The sequence below is a fragment of the Drosophila grimshawi genome, unplaced genomic scaffold, assembly GCF_018153295.1.
Source record: "Drosophila grimshawi isolate 15287-2541.00 unplaced genomic scaffold, ASM1815329v1 contig_1377, whole genome shotgun sequence".
Lineage (NCBI taxonomy): Eukaryota > Metazoa > Arthropoda > Insecta > Diptera > Drosophilidae > Drosophila > Drosophila grimshawi.
In genome coordinates this window covers 1,818,044-1,834,570 of record NW_025062900.1, presented here as the reverse complement: position 1 = coordinate 1,834,570, position 16,527 = coordinate 1,818,044, and the positions used below count along the sequence as shown (strand labels likewise).

General features: G+C 38.2%; 1 protein-coding gene across 1 annotated transcript; it reads right to left on the bottom strand.

The window, feature by feature from the left end:
* Positions 1 to 2,858: 2,858 nt before the first annotated feature.
* On the bottom strand, positions 2,859 to 5,310 carry LOC6561454 (glycerophosphocholine phosphodiesterase GPCPD1). The gene has a single exon (XM_001989300.2). It carries the CDS (start codon positions 5,270 to 5,272, stop codon positions 3,065 to 3,067), a length of 2,208 nt encoding a protein of 735 aa, XP_001989336.1. The 5' UTR covers positions 5,273 to 5,310; the 3' UTR covers positions 2,859 to 3,064.
* Between the last annotated feature and the right edge of the window lie 11,217 nt (positions 5,311 to 16,527).

Here is a 16,527-nt window from a genome sequence, read left to right as displayed (position 1 = left end):
CCTTTTCTCCTTTTTTGCTCGGCTCTTCTACATATTCACAATTAATATTCAAGCAACCTTTCTGCGCAGTGTCGAAAGTAGATGCCTTACCAAAACACACCCTCCCCCGCACATCCCACACACCCTCAGCCCTCATCATAGAGTTGTCCCCCTTTGCTTTGTAGTTTTTGGCTTCACGCCCGGCCTCTTTTGATGGGGTGCGAATTGGGTTCAGGGTGCGATGCTGATGCTGATGTGGATGTGGATGCTGATGCTGCTTATCCCGAATATCCTGAATGTCCAGAATGTCTCGAGTTCTGTATTCAGTGTCCAATCTAGTTGTGGGTGTGAGTAGAAGGGATATTCTCCGCATTAAGTGTAGACATTATTCATTTTTGATGATGAATTTCCATGTCTCACATGTCTAGGGTTTTTTCTCTCTATCCCCCTCTGCCTGTGTGTGTGTCCAGTAATAAGTAATAAGTGCAGAGTTGAGGCAAGAAAAACCCAGGATGTGTGGAGAGAGGGGGAGGTGTGGGCTGAGGGGGGGGATGGCGTGAGCACATGAAAAAACTTTCAGTTCTGTTGCTGTTTGGCATACAAATGAGTTAAAGTTACAATCCAGCATCCAGCAGCCAGAATCCACTGAACAGTTACAGTTTTACCACCCCCTTCTCCCCCCAATCACCCCACTCCTCCCCCGCTCCCTCTTGTTACTAACGTGAAAGTGAAGTGAAAATGAATGCTTATGGAAAAAGTGTCAGATGAGTGGGAAAAGAGAGGTCAGCGGGGGGGATTTAGTGTTAAAGTAGCGCTATTTTTATAGATATTAGAAAAGACCTTAAAATATGTAAATAACTATTGGAAAAGCTTATGTTATTTTGATTTAGAATATGTCAACTTTCAGCTAAAGATTTACTTATTACAAATATGATTCAAATATCTATTTGACTGTGGACTGTGATAGTTTCAAAAGTATACTAAATATTTAAGTATTAACATTCGTTAATTGAGAGTTAAGTATTATTTAAGTGATGCAATTAAGCATATGAATATTCATCATCAGTAATCAAAAGTACTGCATTAATTTTAACATATTTTCAATTGATTTAAAATCAATTTACTTTCTGATTTCTGATTTTTCCACACATCTTTGGGGTATTTAGAGCTAGTTAAAAATATTTAAATATATTGACAACCAATCACATAAATATATAGAATATTTAGAAAGTCAAGAATGTGTTTTATCAACTGTTTTTACAGGTACAATCATGTCCCACTGTTCGTCTGTTTGTTCCCATATTTTTTCTCAGTTAAAAACCAACTTAAACCAGAATAAAGCATTAGCAACTTTAGAGTCGGCAAGATCAGACTACTATATTATAAAGCGATTTCCTTAAGTCGAGCTTAATTACAATATTATATTATTTTCAATAAATTAGACAGCTCTCACAGTTATTATTCCCAATTATTTAATTTAACCTCAGCTTTTTCTTTTTATTTATCTTTTTTATTTGAAATTAGCCCGTTTCTAAACTCATTAAAATTAAGCACTCGTAAATTGGGCGCTATCTGCACAGAACACGCCCCTTTCATTTAGCAGTGTATCAATGCTGATGTCCAACACACCTACCCACACCTCCGCCCTAAGTTACAACCCTCACACACACACACACACACACACACACACACACACACACACTCACACACACACACATAGAGAGTGGTGCACGCTTGGAACGTGTAAAACTCATAAAACACATTAAATCCAATCGAATAATCGAAATGTCACATTAGTTTCTAAAATATGACCAGACAACACGTAAGAAAATAGTACTATATCCCCCCCACCCCTCCACTCTTCACTCCCTTGCCTCGCCAAGTGGCAAGTTAACGAGAACACAAATGTGCCCAAAAAAAAAGTAGGAGGAAAAGGAAGCCAAAGAAAAACTCTTTTGGAATCGTTTGCGACTTGGATTTCTTGTTTCGCTTGCACTTTCCAGTGCCCATTTTCCTGTTTCTGCTCATTTCCACACAATTTCATATTCAAGCATCAGCAACAGAGTGTACCCTGCCCCTCCCCCTCCCCCTCTCTCTGTCCTTTTTTTATGCGGCCGTGTCCTGTGGGTATAATTTTAATGGTCAAATCGCTGCTGGGGATTTGTCTCCTTGTTTTTGTTTCTTTTTTGCTTTCCTTCTCGAAATGGAAATTGCTTTCCATTCATTGGCGCATTTCCTTGCCATTTTGGCATTGAAAACGCATAAAAATAAACAGTTTTCGCATTTACAACAAAATTCAGCTCTGAGCCGCTAGATTTATGCTCGTCTTCGATATCGGATGAACGAAATACAATTGCCAATTTGGGATTTCTTTGGAATCTGGCATCATTTTAATCTGGCCAAATATTTTTCTCTCGCTTTGTCTTTTTTTACACATTTTTCTACTTTGTTTGCTATGTTTTTAAGCTATTTATTGAAGACGGTTTCATAAATTATACAATCTTTGGTAAGTCTCAGTTAGCCATTTTTATTTGGTTTTGCATTGCGAGTAATTTTTAAGCAGTTCTTTTTCTTAATATTGTGGGACTGAAAAAAACTAAAGCTGCCGTTTTATAATATTCTTATAAATATATATTTACAATTGTTTTGTAATACTCTTTCTAGATTTTAAGCTGGCCCAACTACACAACTTAGAAATACCCTCGAAGCTGCCATAACTTTTAGGAGCTTTCATATTTTGATCATTTTTTGTTCCCTAAATAAATTCTGCAAATTATCAAATTTTCTATTCGAAACCATTGAATATTATGTTGGAGTACAATAAAAACATATCTTTTGCAAAGTTGATAATCTTTTAGACCCAGTTTTAAACTCAAATATTTATTCCGTTTTGCCGTAATAATGATATATAATGTTGTGGTATATCTCTCTCTGATAGACTCCTCTTAATCGACATATTATTGTTAGTATTTTATAATATTAATCGATATTGAATATTGAAATAAATAAATGTAAATAAATTGTACTTGACATAATTTTACTTAAAACTGAATACAATCCTCGATACTTTCTTGTAGAACATCAGTCACTCCACTCCCAGTGATCCTGCCTCTTCCACATTCCAATCCCGCTTGCCACACTTGAGCTGCCGCTCCTCGTCCTGCAATCTGCGAATATAGTTTCGGGTTGCCATCGAGTCGATGCAGCAGACGATACCCTGTAGTTGCTCGCCCAGCTGCTGATCGAACTGATCGATGCGATCATAGACGACGGCAACGACTCCATAACGCTTCAGTTTGCTGCGGACGAGTTCGTCATTGTTGTCGGGTCCCCAGCAAATCAGCTGCATGCGCAGATCCTTGATCAGACCCAGGCTCAAGGGTTGCTTCAGCAGCCAACCGCTGTGCAAATTCAGCCCGAAAAACTCCATAATATATGCAAAATTGGCGGCATTCTCGAAAATGCTAACCCGCTGATCCAAAAACTGGACGGGTTGCTCCGCATGCAGCAGCAACAAGGTGACCGGATACAGATTCTGTTTATAGCGCAACATGACGCAGATATCCGCATCGAAACTGGCAAAGATAATGCGACGCTTGCCCGCCAATCTGAAGACTATCTCCAGTATGGTGTCCACATAGAAATTGCGATCGAAAGTGGGCCGGAAACCATCCCCCTCCCAGCGACGACGACTCACCTGCTGAGGCCACTTTAACTCGATGCAAATGCCAAGTTTGTCGGACAATTCGTGGCTGAAGACATCGCTGAGCAACGGAAATGGCAACTGATCCGTTAAATCACAGTCCGTGCCACATGCATCACTGTTGCTGGCCGCAAAGCGCAGTGGCTGCGCCAGTCTCAGCTGCTCGTAGGTAAATGCCTCGAGGGGCACCACCAGGTGTTGCCCCCGCTTAACACCGCCCATGGCCAACAGTTGCAAGCGATTCAAATGCTCGTGTGGAAAGATCCACACATCATAATCATCATCGAGTAACTTTTCCGCACATGCCGCAGAAGCCAGCGAGAACCTTAAAACATGATCATGATGCACCACAACCTGAGCATCTTGCGTCAAATGCACATCGAGCTCAACGAGATGAGCATCATGCAACGCGGCCTGCTTGAAGGCATACAGGGTATTCTCGCGATGCACATTCGCCGCCAATCGATAAGTATTCCCCGTGCCCCGATGACCGATATCCAAGGCACTTCTCTGCGCCCGCCAATAGCGCTCAAAGCTACAGCTCAAGTTGGAACTGATCGCCGCCAGGGGGCGTATTATCAAGTATCTCAAGCACATCTCAATCAGAGGACGATGCGTTGAGGCACAGCTGATCTTAACACGCAACTGTCCCTCAGAGTCGATCAGCTGTTCTGGCCTTATAAAGCCATAGCCATAGTGATAGGCTGGCTCATCCGCAGCTGCCTTGTGCGCATACGTGTACAGATCGAGACGATATAGGGTCTGCTCGGGATACCTTATGCTGCAGTGATATAGCTGCAGATCGTCGGGACCACAGCGGGAGCCACTCACCGCTTGGTAATGCAAACGTTGGCTGCATTTCAAGTTTGCCACCTCGGCGAAGGCCAGTGCTGTGCTGCGACTGGATTCGCTTGGCAACACTTCTACTGTGGTCAGTCGCAGGGGTTGCTCAACACTGGCGCGCACTCGACACTCGGTCGGCTCCAGTTCGTACATCGGTTGCAGGTGCACGTGCAACAATCTCCGCGGCTGTTGCAGCCAAACAAAAGGTGCATTGAAGATCTTAAATTGTACAATTGTCTCAACGGTTGCCCAGCCCCGATCGATTCGCGATTCCTCGCCGAATTCTGCGTGCTTCCCGAAAATCTCACATAACCTCAAAGTATTGTCACAGGTGCGGATTAGCCTGGGTCTTGGCATTACTTCCCAGTACCGGATAATAATATCCTGCTCGATCAGTGGATCGTAGCCGACGATGCAGTAGCGATATTCGACATCCTTGTTGCGCGGTATGCGCACAGTTGCCCCAAATGTGGGGCAACAACACTGCGACTCACCGTGACATTTTACGGCTTGCATCAGATGTACCCGGTTGGGCTGCCAATTGCCGAGCGCATCACAGTTGCCACTAATTGCAACGCATTCGTTGCCTTGCAGCACCTTCTTCACCTTTACACAGAATGGGAAATCGGTGTATATAATTTCTTTAACTGTATCCTTTTGATTCTGCACTTCCTGCTTGGGTTCGGCATCCTCCGGCTCTAGTGGTGCACACGCCTCCCGCTCTGTGGCAAAGAACCAGCGATGCATTCTCGATTTACTTGGATTTTGGGCTGAAACAGAAATTTCAAAATAAACTTAAAACTTGTCTGCTTATCGATGGGTTACTTTGTTAATATATATAATTCTATATCATTTGTTTAGCTTTATTTATTATATTATTCACTTTATTTATGGGTATTTTTTTAGGGGTTATTCCGATATTTAATTGTATATGCTAAAGTTGTTTAAATTTACTGCGATATCCTTGGCCTGAGAAAGCAGATCATTCTTGATCAGCATTACAAGATGAGATCCTATAAGATATATTTCTGCTTTTGTTGTAGCCAGAGTTGACTGAATGGGATCAGTATATCATACATAGCTTCAATACGCGAAATCGACTGAAAGATATCATTCAAGAAGTTATCTTTTTGGTTAACAACTTATCCTAATTCCTGCACCTTAATCATCAACATAAGACTAATATAACAAATAGATTTCATAGGTGAAAAATGCCTTAAATAACAATTATTTCTTACCTAAAGTCAATTTCAAATTCACAATGAGTATTTAAAAGAGCTGACAGAAAATATAAAGGTAAAAAACAAGCAAAGTTTAAGAAAAGATTTTTGACTTAATTAAAATTAAGTAAATGTTTTAAATTTATACTTCTTTAACATAAAATAAAGGAATTTATATGTTTTAACCAAAAATTATAAAATTGATTTATGTTTTCTGTCCAGAAATAAATTAAGTTGGGTTTTACTCGACACTTTCAATATTCTCCACTCTGGTCGACCTCGACTTGGTCGCTTCTGGTTGTGGAGAGTAAATTCTGAATAGATCATATAAAAGACAATAAACCTGATTTAGATATATTATACACATTATGCATATATATATATATATATATATATATATATATATATATTTATTCCTAATTCTAGCATATTTTTTGAAGTACACGCAAATTCGAAGTAATATCTTAGTCCCAAGCACTGCTCCCCTTCCAAGTGCCACATGCACTTGATATGTTGCCACTGATTGGCAAATTGTGCGGCATATTAAGTATTTAGGATGTGTTCTTCCTCTTCTTATTAGGATTATTATGTGTGTGTTTTTTGTTGTCGGTAATTGTTCCCCCAGGCAAAGTTCAGTCAAACAATTCGAATTCGATTTTCAGTTCATTACTTTTCATAATTCCTGTGGCCCATGTTTTTATTTTTTTTATGCCAACTGTTCAAAAATGCTGGCAGGGTGGTGAAGGGGCTTACAGGTTGGGGGTGGTGGGCGGTGGGCGTTTCTTTCGGGTGGTTTTTTCTTGTTGTATTCCTTGTATTTTTGTGTGCCTTGGCGAAATCTAATTGGACCCGTGTCGTTATATGTTTGACATTTTGCCCTCTAAATGTATAAAATAAAAACCAGAAATAAAAAAAAAATAAGTAAAAAAGAAGAACAGAAAACCGAGAAAACAAAATTCTATTTAAATTGTCAAAATCCGCTTAGGTCCTTCGGCTGCGCCATTTTGTCCTTGGCTGTTTTTGGCCACGTTTCGTGTCGAATTTCGAACAGCTCGCAAATCGAATTGTTTAGTTGAGTTTAGTTTTCCATCTTCTTCTTCCCCGTTTTAAGCTTAAAAGCTACTTAAGTTAAATCAATGATGGCCTCGCATATCCTATAAAAAAAATATGCTAAAATTAAGGAAGGGTCCTTTTTGTATTCGATTTTAAGCGGGAATCGAGCCCAAATTTGTGGAGCTTATAAAATAAAGGATAAATCGTTTATTTAAATATGGGCATATAAAGATAACTATATTCAATTTATTTTGTATTATTTTTTATTTTTATATATTACAGGAGTATAAACGAATTACTGAGAAAATCCTAAATAATTCGATTTTATTTATTCAATTTAATTATTTAAACTATATTTATTTATTAAGCCTTTCCTTACTGATTTTCGGATATTAAATGGACCTAAATTAATTTATTAGAAAATAATTTTTAAATCTAGTAATAAAATGAAAATTATTTTTCTTATGTTTCTGAAGAATTTCCTCACTGTTTGCAAATTTGAGTAATTAAAATAATATTTCTTTATTTGTGATATTTACGAATACAATAAAAATGTATTATTATTAATAAATATGCAAATAGCAGTTAATAACTGAACAAACTAGCTTAAGGGGAACCTTCATATATATTTATGCATATATTTTGTTATATATTTGCTTGCCGAGAAAATTCTAATTTCGCAGCGAGCGCTGTGTGCCGATATTAAATGTGGTTTATTTTTCGTCCAAAATCGATAATATGCAAATATTTCAGGGGAGAACTCACACACACACACACACACACACACACATGTACGAATTGTATCAGCGCATAAAACAAACACAAACGCCTCAAGTCCTTAATACCACCTCCCCTCCCCTCCCCTACCACCCATCCATCCCCCTCGCACACACACACACACACTCATCACACACACACATATAAACTAAATAACTAAATACGCATTAGCATCCTGTCGGATTTTCCTTTATTATTGCTGCGGCGGCGACGCGTGCTAAGAAGAAGACGAAGAAGAAGCAGCAGCAGCATTGGTCGCTAGTTGCACGCGCAGGCAGAACTAAAGCGTTCCGTACAGTGGCATAAGAGTGTGTGAAAAATGTTAACTGCAAATTGCAAAGCAAATATATCAAATTTTGTAAGTGCCTTTGCTTGATGCGATTTATAGCTGCATACAAAGCTCAAGCTTGCTCTTAAATACCACAACAATTTCTCTTTATATGTATATGTTATTATGCGGTTAATTTCCATGCTAAGCGCTTCTGGGAAATTTATCTAGAATTGCCCATTGGGTAATTACGCTCCAGAACTATTTTGGGAAATTTGCTGTTGGAATTTTCGCTCTCCAAAGCAGATCAGCAGAATGGGGAGAAACTCTCCTGATGCTGCTAAGCTTAGCTTAGTAGTTGCGCATTCGTCAAACTCACAAGATTAATGTGAGCGGACGCAAATGGAGATGACGAAGAAGAAGAGCTGCAATTATTACAGTTAGTTGAGTTCGCATAACTGCAGTTGCTGTGTGCGCATGTGTGGACATAACTTTTACATGCATGCGCCACACTGATATGCACATTTAATATATTATTATTATGCAAACTATTAGAAACATTATAGTTCTCTATCTAGATTTCTATAAAATTATCTGATATTAATAATTATATTTATAATAACAATAATAGTAATATTTTCCAATCGACATTGTCCCACTGTGCACGCAAACTTTTCGTAATGGGAAATGGGCGAAAACAGCAACAACACCAACAACAACAGCAAATGTTCAACGAATGTATGCAGAGTGTGACCGAAAGCATTATTAATAGAGAATGTCGGCAACTACCAAACACACACAGACACACACAAGCACACACGCAAAGGATATAAAAGCAATAAGAACATTCATCTTCATAATTATGGGCAGGCAGAGTGAGACAGAGAGAGAGAGAGAGAGAGAGTGAAAGAGAGAGAGGGAGAGGTAGAGGGAGCGTAGGAATTCAAATGCAAAGAGAAAGTTTTGCATACGTCTGTCGTTGAGTGTTTGTTTGTCTTTTTGTGCGTGTGTGTCTGTGTGTGTGTGTGCGTTTGCCTGTCGCTGCTTCCTACTACGCCTACCCCCCCCCCTTCCCTCCTGTCCATGCCCACCCACACCCCTTGCTGAGGGATTTTATGGAAATGACAGTTAAGCTTAGGCCAAACTGGACGCTGGTCACCCTAATGAATGCTGTCCAAGTGTCTATATATTTGCGTGTGTGTGTGTGTGCGTGTGTGTTGCTTACCGGCGTCGAAATGCAATCAAATGGAAATTGTTAAAGAAAGCAAAAATGCGAAACGAGCGAGAAGAACGAGTAAAGGGAAATAACGGGACTTGCCAGGCATAGAAAAATACGCTCGGCTGCCCTTCTAGCTGAGGGTTGCAAGGGAAATTAGAAAGAAATGAGGAGGGGAATTTTTCGGAGGGGTGTGAGGGGTGCACTGTGTATTGGTCTTTTGCACTAATTACGCAGAAAAACATGTCCAGCAAGCTTCGCATTTATTTTCGGGCATTTTTTCATCCTTGCTTGCTTTTTGACAGGTTTCGTTGTTGTTCTTCTTATTCCTCTGCTACGCTGCGTTGCAATTTAAATGTGACTTTGTTGAGGGTTTTTTCCGGGTGAGGGGGTGGGAGGGGTGGCTGCAGTCTTCAAAGGGAAACGTGTCTGAGATTAGATGGGCTTAGTTCTAAGCCAAAGCACGTTCGCTGGTCAGCTGGAAATAAGAAATAATTATTTGAGGGTTGCTTTTGGCGATCATTAGCGTGATTTGTTTTTATATATTGCAAATTGTTTGGGGAAAACCATTCACATTTAACGTGCGATTTATTTCTAATGGAAACTCAACGAAACTTTGAAATGTAACTGAAATGCTGAGCAACCCAATACAATATACAACGGTTGGCGGCGCTGAACGCTTGTGAGCAGTTGCGCAACAGTTGCGCAAACCGAACGCAGCGGTTTAATAACTATCGATAGATCTAAGAGACAGCACATATCGATATGCCACGCATGGCTTGCAATATTTTGCGGACTATTTAAAAGTCCGTAATATATCTATAAATTAAATTAAATTATAAACAACCTGATAATTAACATTAAATGATACTTTACTTTGTTGAATATGTTAAAATTGTTACATTTAAAGTGACAAATAAAGTATTTACAAAATTATTTCTCTATAATTAATTAAATATGCATATGCTTACTTATAAATATGGTAACACTTGTAATATTTGGATGCTGACAATAATAATTTACGATAAAAAAATATCGTTGATAAATTAAAATTTAAAAAAGAAACACCAAACCAAGCACAAGTGTTGCAAAATCTGCAAAATATACTCAATTGTTGGGAAATTTGCGAGAATTGCTTGGTCCCCTTTCGAGTTCTTGGAATATTTTTGCAGTTTCGATTGAGCGGTCACACTGCGCGTAGAGTCAGTGTTGCAATGCAGCGAGCGTGTATCGCCCGACCGCCACAAATTGTCGACCGTTCGCGAGCCTGCCGTAAAAATTTCAAGGTGAAAAGTTTGTAATTCGAAAATAGCAACAACACAAATAAAAAAAAGAAACGAAATGCTACAGCATGATTAACTAAATGGCAAGCAAACGTCGTGTTACGGGCCAACAAAAAAGAAACAACCAAAATCGAATTCGTTGCACACACAACAAACACCAACACAGCCAAGCACAGCGCCGTATAAGAAAAATGTGTAAAGTGAGTCGCATGTGTGTAGTGTGTGTGTGTGTGTGTGCGTGTCTCTATATACGTGTGGCTGTGTGTGTGTGCGTGCAAATTGAATAAGAAACGGTAGCAAATAATGCAACAACAACAACAAGCATAAAATTCGCTATAGTGTGTGTGTGGCTATGTAAAGCCCTCAACTCAAATCTATCGAAACTATGAAAGCACTAATTTGTTGCTGGACGCCGACGATTCTATATATGCATATGTGTGTGTGTGTGTGCCTCGCTCTCTCTATGTGTGTGTGATGAAAAAATGTAATTTTTTTCTGTTGGCGACGTCGGCGCTAAATTGTTTAATGCCCCTTGTTGTTGTTGAATGTTTAAAGTGGCTTTGTCTTTTCTCGCTCATTTTTTTTTTTGGCTTTTGCAAAAAAAGTTTTTTTTTACGTTTTTTGCAAATCTGCTTTGCACGAGCTTCGTTTACTTAACGCTCTCTCTCTCGCTCACACACACACGCGCTACGAGTGCTACATATGTGTGCCTGTGTGTGTGTGTGTTGAGCGCTCTCTTCATTTACGCTCTCTCGCACACTGGTCTTGCTACTCTCTCGCTCTCTCGCTCACGTCAAATTTGTTTCCTTTTGTCTGCGTTTTTTTTTGTGTAGTTGCAAAACGAAAATTGAACATATTTCTTCGTTCAGTTTTCTTTATAATTTCATTGAATTTAAATGCATGAAAAACTGGAAGCTGCTGACACTTTGCAAGTTAGTTTGTTTTGACAATTAAATAAAGTTTTTTGATTTTACAAAATGCAGTCGCAGTTGGCGTCGGAGTCGCAGTCGCTGCTGCACAGTGCAACAAATCGATAGAAAAGCAAAACAACAAAAACAAATTTATAATAAACAAAAAAATTGTGTGCAAAATGTGACCAAAGAATTTAATAATTAACTGCAATGTGGCCAAGTTTCTATGTGTGCGTGTTGTGTGTTTTTTTTTGGTGTGCGTGTGTCGCTGCCCTGCGTCGACGTTGACGTCGCCCATCCTTGCAGCTGTTGTTGTTGCTGTTACAATTTTCGTTCACTTTCGCTGCGTTTTCGCTGCTGTTGTTGTTGTTCTTCTTCTTCTGCTTCTGCTTCTTGTTCTTGTTGCTGTTGGCAATATTTGCACTTTGTACCTTTTTTCGCTTTGTTGTTGCTGTCTTGCTCACACGCACACATGTGTGAGTATATATTTTTTTCTGATTGGATTTACAGCGGTTTTTGCTTTGTTGTTGTTGTTCAGCAAGAAGAAGAAAAACAGCTGGCAAAGCAATTAAGTCATTTTGTTTATAACTAAAAAATCAGCTGTTTGGCGCGTTGTTTACACTCCAGTTCATTGCAATTGCAATTGTTTCTCCCCCCTTTTTATTAGTTTAATCACTTTTTTTTACATTGAAAATAAATTAAAACCCGATTCGGTTTCTAATTCCGATTTCCCAATAAGGTAAAATGAGACGATGACTAAATCTTGTGCAGTTGGATAAGCCTATATTATTCCCCCCTCTCATACACACCCCCCTCCACCCTCTTTGACAGTGAGTGCATATTGGAATGTAATATTTCCGCTCGGAAGATGTTGAAAATCGAATCGAGTTTGTATAGTATTTTTGAGGGAATTTTTTCAAGTGCATTCCCGCTAAACCGGGGAATGAGTAAAAAATGAATGGGTTAAAGGTAATCAGAGAAACGGAATATCAGTGATTTTTTATTTGCTTCTTGGTACAGTTTTAAATACTCAAAAATCGTAAGTTGCTTTAAGGTATTACTATAGTTTATAAATATTGTAGAGCTGAGAAAGCTTTCAATTTGTTGATGATAAAGTTGTAATATTTATTTAATTATGTTTAATATTTTTTCTAGAAGATTGAAAAGTTCTAGGCTTATTCAATTTGCAATCACAGTTCTGGAAATTAACCTTGAATCCGAGAACAGATGACGGCAGAAGGGAATTGTTATTGTTGCCATTTGGCACATGCTACATGCCACATGCCACAAAGTTGCAAGCTTGGCTTTAATGTCTTTCATTTCGTCTCATATTTCAATCGAGTCTGCGATTCTTTGTACTGATTTTCTTGTTTATCTTTTGTCAAGGCAGAATTTTTTGTTCGTGTTTAGAAATACGATATATTTATTTATTAGCTGTGTGTTGTTTAGCTTTATTTATATTTATATTCGATTTACAAAACGGTTTGCTATCGATTTAAACAAATTATTTATCTTATGGTTTTTTAAATCGATTTGAATGATTTCTGTTTTTATTATTATTTTTTCCTTATTTTATTATTTCTTTTCCGTTTATCTGTTTTTTTTACTATTTCTTTTTCGTTTTTATTTATTTTGTTTGATTTGATTTATTTTACAGTTGCAGTTGCTGCGTATCTTTTGGATATGCAATATCTTTTGTCTTCCTTTTTTCGGCCTCTGCTTTGCTCTTGCTCTTCTCGCTGCCCTCTTCTTTGTTTGCTGCTGCACTACTTCCTCCTACGCGCCGTCTCATGACTCATTTCTTGCACACGCTCTCTCTCTCTATCTCGCTCTCACTCACTCCCCCGCTCGCTCTCTTTCTCCTATATATTTATTTCGTTTAATTAAATTGCATTTAATTTTCGTTTTTATCGGGTATTTTTTCTTTGATTTGCATTTCACTTTGACCTTTTCCCTTTTGCTCTTTATCTTCGTTGCGGCCGCAGTCGCAGTCGCTGTCACTGCCTCGGCTGCTGCCTGCTTGCTGCTGCCTGCTTGCTGCTGCCTGCTTGCTGCTGCTGCTGCTATCATCAATATTGATTACCGGCAGCTGTCTTCTTCGTCTTCTTCAGTGCCAATAGTCAGCAGCAAAAGAGAGAGGGAGTCAGCGAGCGAGAGAGAGAGAGAGAGCGAACGCAAGATATGGAGAGCGACAGTTGCCGACAAATGCACGCTCTCAATTTTTTGCACTCTTTTCCACTCTTCTGGTCCCGCTCTCTTTTTGTGCATGGTGTGTGCGCTCTCTTTTTGGCAATTTGCACTGTTTGTTTGGCATGCAGCCCTTGCCTCCCCTTACCCCCCTAACCCCCCACCCACCCACTTGTAGGCGCCCACGTTGCTTGCTTGCTTAATGTGCATATGTGTGTGTGTATGTCTCTGCTATATATATGTGTGTATGTTTATGTGTGTGTGTGTGTCTGTAGGCAGCAGGCCAACAGGCTGGCCCCGTCCCCTACTCTACCTGTCCCGCTGCTGCTACTGCTGCTGCTGCTCTGTGGGTAAAAATTGTTGCAATTTGTTTAACGCGCATTCGCTTCTCTCTCTCTCGCTCTCTCTGTCCATCCATATGTATTTTTTTCTGCGCTCGCTATCTCTCCATCTCCATTTCCCTCTCTCTTCGTCTTTTTTTCTTGCTTGAGTCTATCTGCTGTTGCTGTTGTTCTTGTTGTTGTAGTTGTTCGTTCTTCATTATATTTTTGCTTCATCGATTTTATACTTTGTCGTTGCAATTAGTTCTTCTTCTACTCCTTTTGCACCTCCTTCTTTTGCTGCTGCATCTCCTTCTTCTGTTGAGGCAGGCATCTGCTCCACAGCAAATTGAAAACTGTAAATTGCATCTTTTCTTTGCACCTTTTGCATTCATCAGATACTTTTGCTGGCTACATTTGCAATTCTCGTTAATATTTAACGCTTATCTTTGAGATGAATGCCACTAATATAAATCTAAATGGTTAAATGTTTATCTATCCCTAATCACAACGGAGAATAAAACAATCAAAATTGGAGCGATTATTTAATGGTTTTGACTAGGATATAGAACAGGGAATACCCTTAACAATTAGAGATATGCCATGTGTTCCAATAATTAAAAATTTGTTAATAATTTTATGAATAAATCTAAAAGTTATCGATTGTTTAATGGCAATATTTTAAATTCAACTATCGATTATATGCGTATGGAAACTATACAATATGTTTATCTGGATAATTATTGGAGAACAAAACTTAATTCATAAATGCTGAAAGTATATCGATGGGCAATATTTGAACTACAACTATAAACTACAATTTATCTGTCTAAAAGCTAATTCAAAATTTGCAAAATGCCATTTCACATGATAAAGAACGCATCAAAATTGTTTCGATGTTCAAATAGTCTTCTAAAAGTTGATCGATAGTCTAAAGGGAATATTTATACTACAACTATCGATTGTATGATTAAATAGCATTTTTATCTTTCAAATTAAATCATAATTTTATTCATATATTCAAGCAAAAAGCTCAAATCACATTCCAAAATTTGTTTAGTAGTTAAAACGTGTTTTTTTTGGTTCCTTAAACGAAATACAGCAACAAATCTTAAAAACTAAATCACTTGGAGTAAGAGCAAGAGGGCGATCAGCAAGGCCAATAGAATCTCCCTATCTCTCTGCCTCTCTCTCTCTCTCTCTCTCTCTCTCTCTAGCACCTGCTGAGAACCCTGACCAGTGTTGACCTATAACTGATTTGTCATACATATATCTCTCCACATTCAAATATAAATCGTTTGTTTTTTATTTTGAGTATGCTGTTTTTTTCGATTGTTTGTTTGTTGTTTCTTCACGTTGCGTGCCCCAAGGTCTTGACTTTGCCTTCGGGACGGGGGCTCACGTAAGAGTTCAAAACGTCAAAGACACGCGCCCGCACACACACACTCAAACACACACACACACACATTCAGCAAAGTTAAACAGTTCACGCAATTTATGAATGATCGCCAAAGCTTTACGGCTATTAACAAATACAAACACAAAAACGACAAGCACAAACATGTCCGTTCATTTACGCAGCTTTTTTTTTGCAAACCTTTGTTTTGGGGGCAGTGGCACAACGGGCATACTAATTATAGAGATCTTATTTTTAAAATAAGAAAAGAATAACAAAAAACAAATGTTAGAAAGCTGAACTATTTTTAATTCGGTGAATGCAATCTTAATAATATAGTTGTAAATCGAAAAATGTCAACCTCAGATGAAAATGTTCTAGGGTATCAATGCGTCCATATGCAAAGCTTAAAAATTGTTGACAGACTTTTTTTTGGTTGATTTTGGCATCGTCAATTGCGCGTTTATTTCCGTAAACGAAATCAATTAAATAATGCAAAAACAAATCGAAATAAAAGCAAAAAACTGAGAGATAATAAAAAGTGCAAAAAAAACAAAAGCAAATATTTAAAATATTAAAAACTGTGGCAAAGAAAAAAGAAAACAAAACAATAATGCAGTCAAATGAGTGGAAAAAAAAGGAAGCCCTCTAATGTGGCACTTAACTAATTCAACAAACTACGACGTTAAACGGAAATAATGAAATCAATATAAAAAAAAACACACAAGCAAAGAAAACTCAAAATCATCATCATCATCTCTGATTGATGATGATGATGATCATCATCATTAGCAACAACAAAATACTTAATCAGAGGCAACAGTGGAACTACGCAGTTATTAAATATCTACTACTAGCAGACATACAAATACATCTACAGAACAGATACAGATATAGCTAGGGTTTGACTGCCCAAATATATAGCTGGAGAGTATACAGTATACAGTGCTGGGCAATAAATATAGCACTCTTCAACAGTTCAGATCTTGAAAAATGTTGTCTGAGCTGAGCTTGGAAAAGATTAAAGAATACAACTTGAATTTAATTTAAATATTAAAATAAACATAAGTCGATCAAACACGAATAACGAAACCCAGTCAGATCTAAACTCCATTAGAAGTCATTAGACAGATGTTAAAAAATTAAAGTCTTAAGTTATAATTATGATTAACAAATAAGTTTAGGAGTCATTGTGCTGTTTTCGTCTGTTGATACCGATCAACAATCTATATACCTTATAAGGTGGAAGAGTTGCTTTCTTCTGCACTCTGCTGGTTATATCCATCTTACCCATTTTAAATGGGTTCAAGATTTAAAAACAGATTTCAATGTGACTACAAAGGGATCAAACGTAGAATGTTTTCCCAGAAT